Source organism: Bolinopsis microptera, chromosome 10 (genome assembly GCF_026151205.1).
Source record: "Bolinopsis microptera isolate Bmic1 chromosome 10, MBARI_Bmic_1.0, whole genome shotgun sequence".
NCBI classification, from domain to species: domain Eukaryota; kingdom Metazoa; phylum Ctenophora; class Tentaculata; order Lobata; family Bolinopsidae; genus Bolinopsis; species Bolinopsis microptera.
In genome coordinates this window covers 2,146,872-2,166,900 of record NC_087081.1, presented here as the reverse complement: position 1 = coordinate 2,166,900, position 20,029 = coordinate 2,146,872, and the positions used below count along the sequence as shown (strand labels likewise).

Sequence of the window (20,029 nt, the reverse complement as noted above, 5' to 3'; positions counted from 1 at the left end):
TGACAATGTAAACATCAACTGATCTTAACTTGCATCAACTACATTGTCATCATGTAAAGTTTTCCCGCCTTTCAAACCAAAATCAGATATAAATAATTCGCCCAAAATTTTAAATTCCATATATTGTGACAGAATTAACCTCATTGTGCCTGTATTAGCTTACTATTCAAAGCAACATATTTTAGGGCTATGATTGGTACTCCGTACTTGGTAGATCAACCATCAAATAATGAGTAAAAAGGGTTTTGAGGACACCTCACAGTAGAATAGAGGTATGGTATTCTGAGTGTGACAAAGTTACCCAAATATTGCCTATTGTAACCGTTCGATCCGTGCCCTTTAACCAATGTTGTATCGTAATTGTTAGATTGACCTAATCTACTATATTTCAGACCAAGGAATGATAATTAGACAACTGCAGTTAACTAAGTCACACAAAATGTGACATTTGAACCATTATAGTGCCTAACAACAATAGATTTTCTTTCTGAGCAGTGCATATAGGAGTATGGGTTACGTGGCTAATGTTCAGAACTTCTGAACGTGCTAGGTTAATATATGTCAAAATTAAGCCACTATCGTCGAAAACGCTATCATTTTTGTTTACCTATATCCTCAAACTCAAATGAACGTGTCCATATACCTATATGCTATCTAAACTATTTGAAATGATTCTTGAAAACTCTAAAATAAACAACCACTTCTGTTTAATGGAAGTAAATTGATGCAAGAAACAAATAATTTGAAAACAAACGCATTTTACTGCTCAACACAACTGGTTTCAACACAATATATAACTGGTTTTATGCTATTAAAGTATTAACACACAACTGGTCAATCTCGTGTATATCAAACAAGAAGTTACAATTACGGAGCGCAAATGGAATTTGCACGTCAGAGGCAACGTACAATCGCACTTTTGATCTATCACCGCACTTTTTTGCACCATCGGCCGTTATTCGTTCTATCAAATTTGTGTACTTTAACTTGGTATCGCTGTGTACAATGAGATAAAATCGACATGCCCACAATTACAATGCATATGGTTAGGGTCAAACGTTTTTCATGACGCAACATTAAAAACATCGGAAACTAGAATTGCTGAACCACAACCCCTCAACAGACTGGAATTGAGTCACTTTGGTTATAGTTAGTCGCTTATACACACAAATACAATGTGTTGGAATCCTGCCCGGGATCTTATATTGTTTAAAGTTATAAAGCTACAATATTGAATTCCTTAGTTCCATTTTGCACATGACCTGCAGCTCAAGTTGAACCCTCCATGAGGAAAATTGTAGGTGTAATGTGTATACATCTTGAATTATCAGGAAACTCAGTTAAGGGGGGGGGGGGGGGGGGGATCGCGATTTTTAACCTTCGCCAGATCCTGGCCTCGCGACAAATCACGATTTTTTTTCAGTTCTCCGTGACAAATTGCGCATTTTCTTTTAAAACTAAAGACCAAATTCGCGTATTTTCCTTCAAATCTGCGGGCCAAATATCACGCCAAAGTATATGATTTCGGCTCATGATGATCATGGTAGCGTGAAACATGCCCCCCCCCCCCCCCCCCCCCCCCCCTCCCGCTTCCTACACCCCTGCGGAGAATTGCTTCAAATTTGAAATGAGTTCTTAATTGAAAATACCTGGATTTTAAACGAACTGGATGCCAAGCTATTTAAACGATTTGAAATGTTTCTTGGAAACTGAAAAATAAACGACCATTCCGGTTAAATGGAAGTTTAAGTAAATGGATGCAAGTAACAAATAATTTGCAAACCAACGCATTTTATTGCTCAATACAACAGAGTTATTGCCATTATAATAGTGAAACAGGGCTTGATCACCAAACATTAGTTATTAACACATAACTGCTGTTTGTCAATCTCGTGTATATCAAACCAGAACTTCCAATTACGGAGCGTAAATGGAATTTGCACGTTGTCTAGCTACGATAGTTCAGTTAACATATCGTAGTGTGTAACATACAGTTAAATGCAGGCTAGGTTATTACAACTTTGATTACATTTCGCCTTCTTGTGATGCCAAATTGTAGAATCTTATTATTTCCTATTTATCGCCATTGGTTATACACTATACAGTGTGCACTTAAATGGTATATCACATGATTGACCGAATTTACAAGCTGATTGGTCAAGAATTGAGACGGGTTCCATACAATTTCAACTTCCATCAAACTGTCCAGAAGTTGATTAGACAGCATCAAACTGTTCAAAACAGTTTTATACAAGAAGGAGGGCAGCTAAAAGTTTAAAATATGCTCAGTTTAGTGAAATTAAGTGAAAATTAAACTGACCATCCACAATGACAACAACTAATTAACTTCGCGATACAATATATCTACATCAAAACTAAACTAAACCTGAACAAAAATCTAAAACAAAGAAGAAAAATTCTCAATTTATCACGGAAAGATCGAAACACAACACACGGTGAATTATAAAACAATATAACAAACTGACAACAGCTCACTAACAGCTAACAGTCTACAACGCACAGAACGGTGAATTATAAAACAATATAACAAACGTGCAACAGCTCACTAACAGCTAACAGTCTACAACGCACGGTGAATTATAAAACAATATAACAAACTGACAGCAGCTCACTAACAGCTAACAGTCTACAACGCACAGAACGGTGAATTATAAAACAATATAACAAACGTGCAACAGCTCACTAACAGCTAACAGTCTACAACACACGGTGAATTATAAAACAATATAACAAACTGACAGCAGCTCACTAACAGCTAACAGTCTACAACACACGGTGAATTATAAAACAATATAACAAACGTGCAACAGCTCACTAACAGCTAACAGTCTACAACACACGGTGAATTATAAAACAATATAACAAACTGACAGCAGCTCACTAACAGCTAACAGTCTACAACACACGGTGAATTATAAAACAATATAACAAACTGACAGCAGCTCACTAACAGCTAACAGTCTACAACGCACAGAACGGTGAATTATAAAACAATATAACAAACGTGCAACAGCTCACTAACAGCTAACAGTCTACAACGCACGGTGAATTATAAAACAATATAACAAACTGACAGCAGCTCACTAACAGCTAACAGTCTACAACACACGGTGAATTATAAAACAATATAACAAACTGACAACAGCTCACTAACAGCTAACAGTCTACAACACACGGTGAATTATAAAACAATATAACAAACTGACAACAGCTCACTAACAGCTAACAGTCTACAACGCACGGTGAATTATAAAACAATATAACAAACGTGCAACAGCTCACTAACAGCTAACAGTCTACAACGCACAGAACGGTGAATTATAAAACAATATAACAAACTGACAGCAGCTCACTAACAGCTAACAGTCTACAACACACGGTGAATTATAAAACAATATAACAAACGTGCAGCAGCTCACTAACAGCTAACAGTCTACAACGCACAGAACACAACACACGGTGAATTATAAAACAATATAACAAACTGACAGCAGCTCACTAACAGCTAACAGTCTACAACACACGGTGAATTATAAAACAATATAACAAACTGACAGCAGCTCACTAACAGCTAACAGTCTACAACACACGGTGAATTATAAAACAATATAACAAACTGACAACAGCTCACTAACAGCTAACAGTCTACAACGCACAGAACGGTGAATTATAAAACAATATAACAAACGTGCAACAGCTCACTAACAGCTAACAGTCTACAACGCACGGTGAATTATAAAACAATATAACAAACTGACAACAGCTCACTAACAGCTAACAGTCTACAACGCACGGTGAATTATAAAACAATATAACAAACTGACAACAGCTCACTAACAGCTAACAGTCTACAACGCACAGAATATAACAAACTGACAACAGCTCACTAACAGCTAACAGTCTACAACGCACAGAATATAACAAACTGACAACAGCTCACTAACAGCTAACAGTCTACAACGCACAGAATATAACAAACTGACAACAGCTCACTAACAGCTAACAGTCTACAACGCACAGAACGGTGAATTATAAAACAATATAACAAACGTGCAACAGCTCACTAACAGCTAACAGTCTACAACACACGGTGAATTATAAAACAATATAACAAACTGACAACAGCTCACTAACAGCTAACAGTCTACAACGCACAGAACGGTGAATTATAAAACAATATAACAAACGTGCAACAGCTCACTAACAGCTAACAGTCTACAACGCACGGTGAATTATAAAACAATATAACAAACTGACAGCAGCTCACTAACAGCTAACAGTCTACAACGCACAGAACGGTGAATTATAAAACAATATAACAAACGTGCAACAGCTCACTAACAGCTAACAGTCTACAACACACGGTGAATTATAAAACAATATAACAAACTGACAACAGCTCACTAACAGCTAACAGTCTACAACGCACAGAACGGTGAATTATAAAACAATATAACAAACGTGCAGCAGCTCACTAACAGCTAACAGTCTACAACACACGGTGAATTATAATACTATAATACCTCCGCCACTGAGTGCTGCGCGCTATAATTCCCGACAGCTTGCTGGAGGGAATTTGCGGGCACGAAGTTGCGGAGGTATTATATTTTATAATACGTTCCGGTTCCGATTGCAGAAGGGGTGTAATCCGATACGTGCGCATCATACAATATAGTGTCTAATATATAGAACGCCAGTGTTATTTGTTTTGAAACTTGCCGCCAGCCAGTCTGAGTCTGGGCTGATAATACCCTCGCTTCTCTTGCGGGAAAAATGAGCAAATTATCAGCCCTCGGTGTCCCCGAGTTTTAGTGGATATAATTCCCGGAAGGTATTATAAAACAATATAACAAACTGACAACAGCTCACTAACAGCTAACAGTCTACAACACACGGTGAATTATAAAACAATATAACAAACTGACAGCAGCTCACTAACAGCTAACAGTCTACAACGCACAGAACACAACACACGGTGAATTATAAAACAATATAACAAACTGACAACAGCTCACTAACAGCTAACAGTCTATAACACACGGTGAATTATAAAACAATATAACAAACGTGCAGCAGCTCACTAACAGCTAACAGTCTACAACGCACAGAACACAACACACGGTGAATTATAAAACAATATAACAAACTGACAACAGCTCACTAACAGCTAACAGTCTACAACACACGGTGAATTATAAAACAATATAACAAACTGACAACAGCTCACTAACAGCTAACAGTCTACAACGCACAGAACACAACACACGGTGAATTATAAAACAATATAACAAACGTGCAGCAGCTCACTAACAGCTAACAGTCTACAACGCACAGTGAATTATAAAACAATATAACAAACGTGCAGCAGCTCACTAACAGCTAACAGTCTACAACGCACGGTGAATTATAAAACAATATAACAAACGTGCAGCAGCTCACTAACAGCTAACAGTCTACAACGCACGGTGAATTATAAAACAATATAACAAACGTGCAGCAGCTCACTAACAGCTAACAGTCTACAACGCACGGTGAATTATAAAACAATATAACAAACTGACAACAGCTCACTAACAGCTAACAGTCTACAAGACACGGTGAATTATAAAACAATATAACAAACTGACAACAGCTCACTAACAGCTAACAGTCTACAACGCACAGAACACAACACACGGTGAATTATAAAACAATATAACAAACTGACAACAGCTCACTAACAGCTAACAGTCTACAACGCACAGAACACAACACACGGTGAATTATAAAACAATATAACAAACTGACAACAGCTCACTAACAGCTAACAGTCTACAACGCACAGAACACAACACACGGTGAATTATAAAACAATATAACAAACGTGCAGCAGCTCACTAACAGCTAACAGTCTACAACGCACGGTGAATTATAAAACAATATAACAAACTGACAACAGCTCACTAACAGCTAACAGTCTACAACGCACAGAACACAACACACGGTGAATTATAAAACAATATAACAAACTGACAACAGCTCACTAACAGCTAACAGTCTACAACGCACAGAACACAACACACGGTGAATTATAAAACAATATAACAAACTGACAACAGCTCACTAACAGCTAACAGTCTACAACACACGGTGAATTATAAAACAATATAACAAACTGACAACAGCTCACTAACAGCTAACAGTCTACAACACACGGTGAATTATAAAACAATATAACAAACGTGCAGCAGCTCACTAACAGCTAACAGTCTACAACGCACAGAACACAAGACACGGTGAATTATAAAACAATATAACAAACTGACAACAGCTCACTAACAGCTAACAGTCTACAACGCACAGAACACAACACACGGTGAATTATAAAACAATATAACAAACTGACAACAGCTCACTAACAGCTAACAGTCTACAAGACACGGTGAATTATAAAACAATATAACAAACTGACAACAGCTCACTAACAGCTAACAGTCTACAAGACACGGTGAATTATAAAACAATATAACAAACTGACAACAGCTCACTAACAGCTAACAGTCTACAACGCACAGAACACAACACACGGTGAATTATAAAAGAATATAACAAACTGACAGCAGCTCACTAACAGCTAACAGTCTACAACGCACAGTGAATTATAAAACAATATAAAAAACGTGCAGCAGCTCACTAACAGCTAACAGTCTACAACGCACAGAACACAACACACGGTGAATTATAAAACAATATAACAAACTGACAACAGCTCACTAACAGCTAACAGTCTACAACGCACAGTGAATTATAAAACAATATAACAAACGTGCAGCAGCTCACTAACAGCTAACAGTCTACAACGTACGGTGAATTATAAAACAATATAACAAACTGACAACAGCTCACTAACAGCTAACAGTCTACAACGCACAGAACACAACACACGGTGAATTATAAAACAATATAACAAACGTGCAGCAGCTCACTAACAGCTAACAGTCTACAACGCACAGTGAATTATAAATCAATATAACAAACGTGCAGCAGCTCACTAACAGCTAACAGTCTACAACGCACAGAACACAACACACGGTGAATTATAAAACAATATAACAAACTGACAACAGCTCACTAACAGCTAACAGTCTACAACACACGGTGAATTATAAAACAATATAACAAACTGACAACAGCTCACTGACAGCTAACAGTCTACAACACACGGTGAATTATAAAACAATATAACAAACTGACAACAGCTCACTAACAGCTAACAGTCTACAACGCACAGAACACAAGACACGGTGAATTATAAAACAATATAACAAACTGACAACAGCTCACTGACAGCTAACAGTCTACAACACACGGTGAATTATAAAACAATATAACAAACTGACAACAGCTCACTAACAGCTAACAGTATACAACGCACAGAACACAACACACGGTGAATTATAAAACAATATAACAAACTGACAACAGCTCACTAACAGCTAACAGTCTACAACGCACAGAACACAACACACGGTGAATTATAAAACAATATAACAAACGTGCAGCAGCTCACTAACAGCTAACAGTCTACAACACACGGTGAATTATAAAACAATATAACAAACGTGCAGCAGCTCACTAACAGCTAACAGTCTACAACACACGGTGAATTATAAAACAATATAACAAACGTGCAGCAGCTCACTAACAGCTAACAGTCTACAACACACGGTGAATTATAAAACAATATAACAAACTGACAACAGCTCACTAACAGCTAACAGTCTACACAACACACGGTGAATTATAAAACAATATAACAAACGTGCAGCAGCTCACTAACAGCTAACAGTCTACAACGCACAGAACACAACACACGGTGAATTATAAAACAATATAACAAACTGACAACAGCTCACTAACAGCTAACAGTCTACAACGCACAGAACACAACACACGGTGAATTATAAAACAATATAACAAACTGACAACAGCTCACTAACAGCTAACAGTCTACAACACACGGTGAATTATAAAACAATATAACAAACGTGCAGCAGCTCACTAACAGCTAACAGTCTACAACGCACAGAACACAAGACACGGTGAATTATAAAACAATATAACAAACTGACAACAGCTCACTAACAGCTAACAGTCTACAACGCACAGAACACAACACACGGTGAATTATAAAACAATATAACAAACTGACAACAGCTCACTAACAGCTAACAGTCTACAACGCACAGAACACAACACACGGTGAATTATAAAACAATATAACAAACTGACAACAGCTCACTAACAGCTAACAGTCTACAACGTGCAGCAGCTCACTAACAGCTAACAGTCTACAACGCACAGAACACAACACACGGTGAATTATAAAACAATATAACAAACTGACAACAGCTCACTAACAGCTAACAGTCTACAACGCACAGAACACAACACACGGTGAATTATAAAACAATATAACAAACTGACAACAGCTCACTAACAGCTAACAGTCTACAACGTGCAGCAGCTCACTAACAGCTAACAGTCTACAACGCACAGAACACAACACACGGTGAATTATAAAACAATATAACAAACTGACAACAGCTCACTAACAGCTAACAGTCTACAACGCACAGAACACAACACACGGTGAATTATAAAACAATATAACAAACGTGCAGCAGCTCACTAACAGCTAACAGTCTATAACACACGGTGAATTATAAAACAATATAACAAACGTGCAGCAGCTCACTAACAGCTAACAGTCTACAACACACAGAACTTGTCCCTTTGTGAGCGGGATAGTTGAGACCTCTGATGAGGTGGTCACTGACCGTGGTCATCACGGCTATTATTATTAATAGAACACAACGCGTTTTATACACACACGGAGTGGTGTATTATGCTCATTATAATATATATCTGGTGTTGATTATATTCAGTTGTAAGTGTTGTGACGAGCGGGATCCTTTGTTTCGGATGATTACTGATCCAGGTAAATTTATAATATTCAATACTATGCCTCAATTTACTTATTACCAGCTCAGCTAGCCCCACATAATATTTATTACGTAATACTTCATGTCTAGACTATACTTTAAACTAGATGAAATATCCCCGACAACCACATAAAAACACAAAAGATTGACCAAAAATGACCCCCTGTTAAAAACATATAATATAAGTTAATAAATAGTTGTTGTTTGGTTTCCCAAAGAGAGTGCTCGACTGCAGTTAAGCAGGAGCATTATAATTCGAACAATTGAAACAAATCACTGATGATTGGTATTGTTTTTATACATATCATGAAACGGATCGTTTGCCCGCCAATTTGATTTGTTTCAATTGTTCGAATTATAATATAAGTTATACATACATAATTACATACATAAGCTATATAATATACAAACATGCATACAAAACATAAAATAATTTCGCAAATGGATGGGAAAAATTAAATTGCTTGTAAATAACGTCGGAAGTGAGGGAAAATATACGTCAGAATAAAAGTGCTAGCTTTCGACTAGCGGGTTTCTAGTAAACTTTAATAAATACATAATATATTAAATACTACTAGAAACCCGCTAGTCGAAAGCTATATTCGAGGAAATGAAAAATCCAGTATGTTCTAATTTCTCTACTTCATCTAGCGCCATACTGTAATAAAGTACACGTACTCGACACGTACTGTAGTTCGCCAAACCCTAAAGTTCGACTCTGTAGAACTAGAGTGCGCTTCTAGGACTCTAGTTCGACACGTACTAAAGTTCGACAAGAGAACTGCAACTGAAGAGAGACGACACAGTTAACTGATCTTCAATAAACTGATGTATGTGTTCTGGAACAAACTAAATCCTTCTAAAGGACTCAACACTGTTATCTCAATTTCAATACTGAGAACAAACCATGTGGAATGGAATGTGATATTAAGTGTGTGGTGTCACTTTTAAGTGAAATTTGAGGAATGAAGGGGTACAAACTTAAACCCAAACTTGGAATTTGGATACTTTCAGAACAGTTTGTATTCAAGGATTCAATGCCAAAATTTGGGAGTTAATTTTGTTTTCAGCAACAGTAAAAGTACGACGTGTGGGACGTGGGAAATACATGCATTGTACCACATACATCACCCGACACGTCACCTTGAAGCAAAGCTAAGTGTGACATGGTTATTTCCTACTTGATTATTGGTTACGATAACAAACCATAACATTGATCATGTCTGAAGAAATAGCATAGCATACATGGAGGGGGGTATTCAAAACATATAAGTGATACGAAAGGATTTTATTAGCAGGAGCTCTCAAAAAACTTGTGTAAATCACCTTCAGCTAGCATAGGTTAGTATAGCATAGTTTAAGTGACGCTAGAAGTTTCTTGTTCTTAACCTCAACGTTAAGCACTACAGGTAATTCAACATTCTGTACCACAATTAGGGTGACATCACAATGCTGTATAACTAGATAGTTAACCGGCTTAAATGTGTTCAAATTCAAGTTCAGTTAAATACTTATATCGGGTAGCTATTAAGACGTTTCCTTGAGAAATGACATAATGCATCTCGTTGAGGCACCCCAATCTCCACAAGCAGGGGCATCTAACTGAACTGATATTATTTGTTTTTCTGTTTTTAAGGGGGCCCCTTTGGTGTCCGAGATCAACAGCTATTGTAATATCGGCGTTATTAGCTAATAATAGTACGATAGTTATATTTTCTTGAAAGATGACATAATGTTACTGAATGCAACTTGTCGCTAATCGGCTTAAATGTGTTCAAATTCAAGTTCATACTTACATCGGGTAGCTATTAAGATAATATTTTCTTGAGAAATGACATAATGCATCTTGTGGAGGCACCCCAATCTCCACAAGCAGGGGCATCTAACTGAACTGATATTATTTGTTTTTCTGTGTAAGGGGGCCCCTTTGGTGTCCGAGATCAACAGCTGTTGTATCGGCTTTATCAGCTAATAATACAATAGTTATATTTTCTTGAAAGAAGTCCATGTGACTGACCAGTGACCAATGACCGGGACACGTGGAGACCATGTGACTGACCAGTGACCAATGACCGGGACACGTGGAGACCATGTGACTGACCAGTGACCAATGACCGGGACACGTGGAGACCATGTGACTGACCAGTGACCAATGACCGGGACACGTGGAGACCATGTAACTGACCAGTGACCAATGACCGGGACACGTGGAGACCATATTGTGACTGACCAGTGACCAATGACCGGGACACGTGGAGACCATATTGTGACTGACCAGTGACCAATGACCGGGACTCGTGGAGACCATGTGACTGACCAGTGACCAATGACCGGGACACGTGGAGACCATGTAACTGACCAGTGACCAATGACCGGGACACGTGGGGACCATGTAACTGACCAGTGACCAATGACCGGGACACGTGGAGACCATGTAACTGACCAGTGACCAATGACCGGGACACGTGGGGACCATGTAACTGACCAGTGACCAATGACCGGGACACGTGGAGACCATGTGACTGACCAGTGACCAATGACCGGGACACGTGGAGACCATGTAACTGACCAGTGACCAATGACCGGGACACGTGGGGACCATGTAACTGACCAGTGACCAATGACCGGGACACGTGGAGACCATGTAACTGACCAGTGACCAATGACCGGGACACGTGGAGACCATGTAACTGACCAGTGACCAATGACCGGGACACGTGGAGACCATATTGTGACTGACCAGTGACCAATGACCGGGACACGTGGAGACCATGTGACTGACCAGTGACCAATGACCGGGACACGTGGAGACCATGTAACTGACCAGTGACCAATGACTGGGACACGTGGAGACCATGTGACTGACCAGTGACCAATGACCGCAGAGGCACATATTAGGTGCGGTAAAAAAATCGAAATTATGCGGTACCGCACCCGACTATAAAGGTAAAATGTGCGGTAAGGTGCGGTAAATTTTTACCAATTAAACGGTCCATGACGTTGTGATGTGATATAGAGTAATCAGATGATGTGGTGAAGTTACGAATGATAACTGATACACTATAATCGAAGTACGGTAACGACGAGGGTTCCATAACGGCCTGGGTCACGGTCCCGAAAGGGCCTGGGTCACGGTCCCGAAAGGGCCTGGGTAACGGTCCCGAAAGGGCCTGGGTCACGGTCCCGAAAGGGCCTGGGTCACGTGGTAACCGGGTCACGTGGCCTAGGCACGAGTTCCAAAAGGGCCTGGGTCACGGTCCTGAAAGGGCCTGGGTCAGGGTCCCGAAAGGGCCTCGGTCACGTGGTAACTGGGTCACGTGGCCTAGGTATGAGTTCCAAAAGGGCCTGGGTCACGGTCCCGAAAGGGCCTGGGTCAGGGTCCCGAAAGGGCCTGAGTCACGGTCCTAAAAGGGCCCGACTTTTAACATATTTTGGTTTTTACACTCGAAAATCTTAACGCAACGCGAAAATTTCAAAATTATGCGAAATTACGCGGAAAATGCTAGATTATGCAGAAATATGCAGAAAATTACAAAATGTGCGGAAATGTGCGGAAAACAATTAATTATGCGGAAATGTGCGGAAAACGGTAAATTGTGCGATCCCGCACCCATCGCACCTAATATGTGCCTCTGAATGACCGGGACACGTGGAGACCATATTGTGACTGACCAGTGACCAATGACCGGGACACGTGGAGACCATGTAACTGACCAGTGACCAATGACCGGGACACGTGGAGACCATGTAACTGACCAGTGACCAATGACTGGGACACGTGGAGACCATGTGACTGACCAGTGACCAATGACCGGGACACGTGGAGACCATATTGTGACTGACCAGTGACCAATGACCGGGACACGTGGAGACCATGTAACTGACCAGTGACCAATGACCGGGACACGTGGAGACCATGTAACTGACCAGTGACCAATGACCGGGACACGTGGAGACCATGTGACTGACCAGTGACCAATGACCGGGACACGTGGAGACCATGTAACTGACCAGTGACCAATGACCGGGACACGTGGAGACCATGTGACTGACCAGTGACCAATGACCGGGACACGTGGAGACCATGTAACTGACCAGTGACCAATGACCGGGACACGTGGAGACCATGTAACTGACCAGTGACCAATGACCGGGACACGTGGGGACCATGTAACTGACCAGTGACCAATGACCGGGACACGTGGAGACCATGTAACTGACCAGTGACCAATGACCGGGACACGTGGGGACCATGTGACTGACCAGTGACCAATGACCGGGACACGTGGAGACCATGTGGGGACCACGTGATTGACCAGTCGTTGGTCATTTTATAACTTAAAGCTTATGATGCTTTAGATTTTTAAGCCATCAATCAGGTGTGGAGGAAAGTTAACAACTTGATTCGAAACCGTCTTAAAAATTGCATGCAATCCGCTTAATTTCAAACAATATGGATTCTATCATGATGGGATCAGATCTTAAACAATTCGGTTTCATTCTAAGATTGATTGATTGATTGAGGAGCACTACCTTATAATGGTATGTTAAATGTTTAGATACGTGGTTTAAACAGAACGAAAAAATGAGAAATAAACTTGATAGAGACCATGGCATGGTTTTTTATCTTAGTCACAGAAAATTCCCGAACAAACGCTCTTCTTTTTGTTAATTAAGCTTACTTTTTAAACCCTTACTCGAATCTTATCTAAACATTAAACATGCTGGAAAGCGGCTTCTCTACAATTTGGAATCGGAAGAACAACTGCTCGAGACATAAAGAAGAAAGAAATTGCCGTTAAAGAATCCGAAACATCTGACAGAAAAAATATGAAAATTTTTGGGAAAAAAATCAAATTTCAAAAAATAAAAATTCTGGAGAAAGGAATTACCCACAAGTAAATCGGGCGCAGCAAATCGGGATTTCTCTGTAATCTTAATTTACGGATGACAAAACTTTGATTGGATTACGCATATGTAACAATACCTTTCCGACAAAATCACGAAAAGTTTCGATTCAAACTGGTTCGTTCCACTTCATATAATATAATTGCAACAAATTATAAATTGATGAGATCATATTAGACCCATAAACCCCATAAATGATGATTCGTTCAAGGCCGGTGACGAAGTTAAATTATATAATCAGTTATATTTGATTTTCCAGTCATTCTATTGCTGCAATTCTAGATTCATCGGTGTGATTTTAATTGGTTAAAACTATTCTTTATTAAACCATTACCAAGTCGATTGCTATTATAGGGAGCACCATATTTGTTTTGGCACGTGATTTGACACGTGATTCAGGGTTTTGATCGGTTAATGCTGGAAGCTGACTGGTTGATGCAATGTCACGTGTCGAAAAGAACATGATTGAACACCTTGTTCCAGTGTTTAAGATTTTAGATCTATCACCTGCAAGCATCAACATTCGAAAAATAATTGTAAATACTTTCAAAATCCTTGAAATGCCTGCAAATACCTTGAAATCCTACAAACAAAATAAGAAACCTACAAAATACAAATGCCTGGCAATGTCTCAAAACTGTCTCCTATTTAATATTTAATACCCATAATTTGATCACAGTTTTGCATAAATCTGATTTGGACAATTATCTGAAAAATACTGAAAACTTAAAAAAAATAGCGTTATTTAAAAAAACTAGTAAGTTACTCATTTTCTTACTTGAGGCAATCTCTTGCCAAGAAAGGATATCTTAACCCATTAGGGACGATAGGGTCGTTTACGACCCACCTTTTCTAGAGGCTATAGAGGACAAACCAAAATACTAAATGCCGCGAATCTTTCGCACATATGCTCAAAATTTATTGGGCTACATTATTGACTTTCCAGTCGAGACCCAATTAATCACTAACAACTAAATAATTAGGCTAATTAGTCGCCATAATTGGAAAATATTTCACTTAACTTCTTGCCTTGATTGGGACATTTAAACTTTATGTAGGCTTATTTTGTTGACGACAAAATAGTTGCGGGCAACGATTCCCTTGAGACATATGAAAAGCCCGTGATAATAAGATGTTCACAAACAGAGCTAGACGCTGTTTACTAACTGCGGTCGCATACGACCCACTCGTCCGGGTCGCAAACGACCCATCACGGTTTTTCGGCTTAAACTTCTGAAACAAAGACGTTAGGATAAAATAAAAACTGTAGCATAAGTTTAAAAAATATGGTCAATACTGTGTGACTCTAACTTTTAAAAAATAACGAATTTGGGTCATGAACGACCCACTCGGCTCACTTGCTTATTACTACATATGTCCATGTTACTTCTTGAATTCAGCTTAAAACATGACATCATAAGTGCAAAATCGCCTCTCAGCAAGTGATAATCATCATAAACTACGAAAAATCGGTAAAATGGGTCATTAGCGACCCACTAGGACCACAAAATTTATTAATTAAATATAATGTTGTCAAACTTTTACAAATATTAGTATAAAAACATGTTATATCTTGGTCATTACTCCTGTACGTTGATTTACCTTTTAAAATCGATCAACTGGGTCAATAACGACCCACTTGGAAGTTGAACCACGTCATCAATTATCAGTATCATGCTGCTCCACCATCAAGAAAGACACACGTCGGTCTTAATTCCACGCAAACCACGGTGGCTGACAACTAGCCCTTCTGATATCCAGGGCCAACTGAAGGGCCGTCATCACTCATCAAAGAGCTGCGAGAATAACACTACTGCATATGCCTGGAGTTGCGTCCTGACTATGGTGCGTGGAAATCTGTACCGAAAGGACCGTGGCCGTGCCGCAAAAGAAAAGGAAATCGGCCCTCCTTCCTAACTTGCTAGGTTAGCCATGCTGTTGTTGTTGCTTATTAGATTCTGTTACCTTTTTCGTCAATTTCGAATCTTGGTAAACGACCTGCTACAACCCACCGCTTGAGACCCAGGGTCCCACGGTGATCAGATCATGTCACTCAAGAAAAATCCCCTGAACGAAGTATACGAGATATGCTGTAACCTTGGGTAAATACTGAAAGACGAGTGGTCAAATTGCATAATCTAATCCAACATGCCAAACTGTTTGAGGTTCCTAGAAAGTACGAGAATAACTAAACAACTGATGCATTCAGATTGCTACATCTACAGCTCTGTGAAGGACAGGGAAAAAGCCCCCCCCCCCCCCCCATCTGGCTGGCGGTGCTGCAACCTGCAATCTCTCAGACCTCGTTGTGGGTAACAAACCCCGCAACAACGAAGCAGCTTTTAAAAAACGAAAAGAAGTATCACGTAATCGGCCGAGAGGGAAGGGGTCAAGGGGGGTTTCCATATGATTACGCCTGTGTAATTTTGACATAATAGCTATGTGGTGGGGGGGGGGCGTAAAAATTGTCCAATAAGTGATTACGTAATATATGAACGGCCTCTAAGAAGTAAAGAAATGAAGCTGCGAAGAGAGTAGATGCAGCCATCTGAAATCTGAATCCAGCAGTTGTATAGTTCTTCTTGGACATTCTAGGAATCGGGAAAAGATAGGCATGTTGTTTGCTGTCTCGCGACATTACGGTCGTGTTCTAACAGCTAATTAACTCGCCTACCTATCAATCCAATTCTGCCCATTATTATATTTGTCAGTGATTGGGTGACGTGATCTGCAGATCACCGTGAGACTCCAAATCTCAGGAGGGCTAGTGGTCAACCAACCGTGGTTTGCGTGGAATTAAGACCGACGAGTGTATTTCTTGATGGTGGAATAGCATGATACTAATAATTAATGACGTGGTTTAACTTCCGAGTGGGTCGTTATTGACCCAGTTGATCGATTTTAAAAGTTAAATCAACGTACGGGAGTAATGACCAAGATATAACATGTTTTAACTTATAATACCTTCCGGGAATTATATCCACTAAAACTCGGGGACACCGAGGGCTGATAATTTGCTCATTTTTCCCGCAAGAGAAGCGAGGGTATTATCAGCCCAGACTCAGACTGGCTGGCGGCAAGTTTCAAAACAAATAACACTGGCGTTCTATATATTAGACACTATATTGTATGATGCGCACGTATCGGATTACACCCCTTCTGCAATCGGAACCGGAACGTATTATAAAATATAATACCTCCGCAACTTCGTGCCCGCAAATTCCCTCCAGCAAGCTGTCGGGAATTATAGCGCGCAGCACTCAGTGGCGGAGGTATTATAGTATTATAACATACTAATATTTGTAAAAGTTTGACAACATTATATTTGATTAATAAATTTTGTGGTCCTAGTGGGTCGCTAATGACCCATTTTACCGATTTTTCGTAGTTTATGATGATTATCACTTGCTGAGAGGCGATTTTGCACTTATGATGTCATGTTTTAAGCTGAATTCAAGAAGTAACATGGACATATGTAGTAATAAGCGAGTGAGCCGAGTGGGTCGTTAATGACCCAAATTCTTTATTTTTAAAAAGTTGGAGTCACACAGTATTGACCATATTTTTTAAACTTATGCTACAGTTTTTATTTTATCCTAACGTCTTTGTTTCAGAAGTTAAAGCCAAAAAACCGTGATGGGTCGTTTGCGACCCGGACGAGTGGGTCGTATGCGACCATAGTTGTATCTTTTAAAGTAAACGAGATACAGATTAGCTTTTTTGGATACCTCATTTTTGCTGTAATGTGACCTAGTGTGTTAAACGGCATCAAAATCGGCAAACTTTAAAACTCGTCGTCCCTAATGGGTTAAAATATCACTTACTTTGGATTTACAGATACTTCTGCACTTTCGGATAATTCGTTGAGGTTCTAGAACATTTAGGGAGGGTTCTATATAATATTTAAAAAGTAACAAGAGTCACATAATATTATGATTAAAATTGTTATTATGTAATTAACATTGTCATGTGAATTATCGCCATTAATCCATTAGAATCTTATAGAAACTATGGTATACTCTCCTTCCTTCGTTTGGTGAAAGTCATGGATCAGACAATACTCGAAAACAAGAGAAAAAAGGAAAGAAAAAGACTAAAATAAACACCCAACAAACATCCAACAAACACCTAACCAACAGCCTGATCGATCATGGAATCGAAAGCAAGCTACATATTATCAATATTAATTAATATATACATATACAATATTAATTAATATCACATATTAATTAAGAAGCTAACTTGATTCTATACAGAGACGAAATAAAGCCACTTAAAATGCGAAATCGATACGGAACTGGAATTTTCGGCAAATACTTGATTATATATGTAACGAATAATTAATCCCCGCTAATCTTAAATTAATGGTTACAGGGTTCCGATAAATTCTTACCTTTTAATTACCTAGTAATAAACCATCTAGGCTGTTATACCTGAAGTCCTGATCTTACCAAGTGAGGTGCTAATCATAAAATGTAATCAACGAAATTGGCTAGGGTCCCAGGCCAATTTCGTTGTTGTTAATTTTATGTTGCAAAATACTGATAGCACCGGTGAAACATATTTTTATCGTGAATTTGAAATACAACGAATCTTGCAAATTAATTTTGATAATATGGCGCAACATTTGTCATAATTCATAATAATTGTGTGGAAGTCGGAAGGAATTTTACCGAATTCATGCTTCTAGAACTCAAGAGAACATTTCGATAGTGTGAGTAACTCGTCCTCACCCAAATCACATTATCACGTACTGTAGATTTCTGTTGCACAATCCAACACAGCGGAACAGCCCCCCCCCCCCCCCCCCCCATATCCTCCTCAATAGATACAATTACATCTACCAATTTATACCTATCTAAGGATACTATATAAACGTATATTCTAACCTGCATTCTCTCACGCATGTTGCGTTGTCTGCAGCGCTGCGCGTAGTAAAACACCAGCCATCCTATACTGACAGTCATGAGGGTGACAAAGGCCACTGTGACAAACAGAATAGCCATACTGGACATGGGGATGGTTGAATTGTTTTCTGTGTCCCTCTGTGTTTCCACCTGATAAAAATTTATTTGTTCCACCTGTCAAATAATTATGTGTTCCAATAAGGCGAATTAAAGACAAAACCCTTTTCAATCATATCATTCCTTTGAAAAGGAGAACAGTCTGCAAAAGTCACCCAACAATTTCGGGCATTTGGGAATTTTACAAATGTAGCTGAATTGATGACAGCACTGTAATACTGCATCGGTACTGACATGGCACTTACTTCGATCTTGCGCAAAGTCCCATTATTGCTGACTAGTTTTTTGAAATTAAGTACAGTTTGAGAATCTTCTTTACGTCCATTATAGTCCAGTAGAACAAAATTTGCACCATCAACTTTACGGATAGGTTCTTCGTCCCTGAAATTTAACGAAGTTAGGATGTTGTAGTGTTGTACTATCAGTATTCCGTAGCAAAATAAACTGATTACTGGACGTGTAATCTCCACAAGTCAAGTTTTCCAACGAAAATAATCATATTAAAGTCATGTTAAATTATAGATGTAAACTAAATTTGATAACGTTGAATTAAACGACGAAAAATCACATACAGACATAAAAGGTAATTTTGATTCCCCAAAAATTCTATCCACAATGATGATAATATAATATTTGAAATAGCATTAAAATTTGAATACATTCACATACCTGTTTAACACTAAAACAAAATGGCTGATTGAGATACTCTTAAGGTTTTTAATGACATTTAGAAATTGACAATCTGAATCACCAGGCCAGTCGATGAAGGTAATGAATTTGTTAATGTTATCACCACTCTTCTGAAGAATTATATAATTAATTAGAGTTTAATAGTTATACCTACTTACTTCTAGTTAAAATAGAGACGAATATTGTCAATTAATAGCAAAAAAGAAGCTGCAGAGCTATGAAACTACTAGAGCTAGAGACTGCGATTCAAGTTCAATTTAATGTTTTCGAGAACACATGAGTTGAAATAACAATAATACCTCCAAGCCATGGATTGTAAGGTTCTTTTTGCATCCAGTGGAATCATCTAGTTTAACAAAATATCCTCTGAAGTTGTCATCTAACTTATCATACCCTGAAAAT

General features: G+C 38.9%; 1 protein-coding gene across 1 annotated transcript in view; it reads right to left on the bottom strand.

Moving 5' to 3' along the window:
- The window catches only part of LOC134821772 (uncharacterized), a 51,978-nt gene that overhangs the window by 31,680 nt on the left and 269 nt on the right, over window positions 1-20,029 (bottom strand). Inside the window, exons 2-5 of the mRNA XM_063832538.1 lie at window positions 19,927-20,021; window positions 19,607-19,737; window positions 19,183-19,318; window positions 18,803-18,970 (exon numbers count right to left, since the gene is read on the bottom strand). Of these exons, the coding sequence (XP_063688608.1) occupies window positions 18,803-18,970; window positions 19,183-19,318; window positions 19,607-19,737; window positions 19,927-20,021 (530 nt within the window). The remainder of the gene's footprint in view (window positions 1-18,802; window positions 18,971-19,182; window positions 19,319-19,606; window positions 19,738-19,926; window positions 20,022-20,029) is intronic.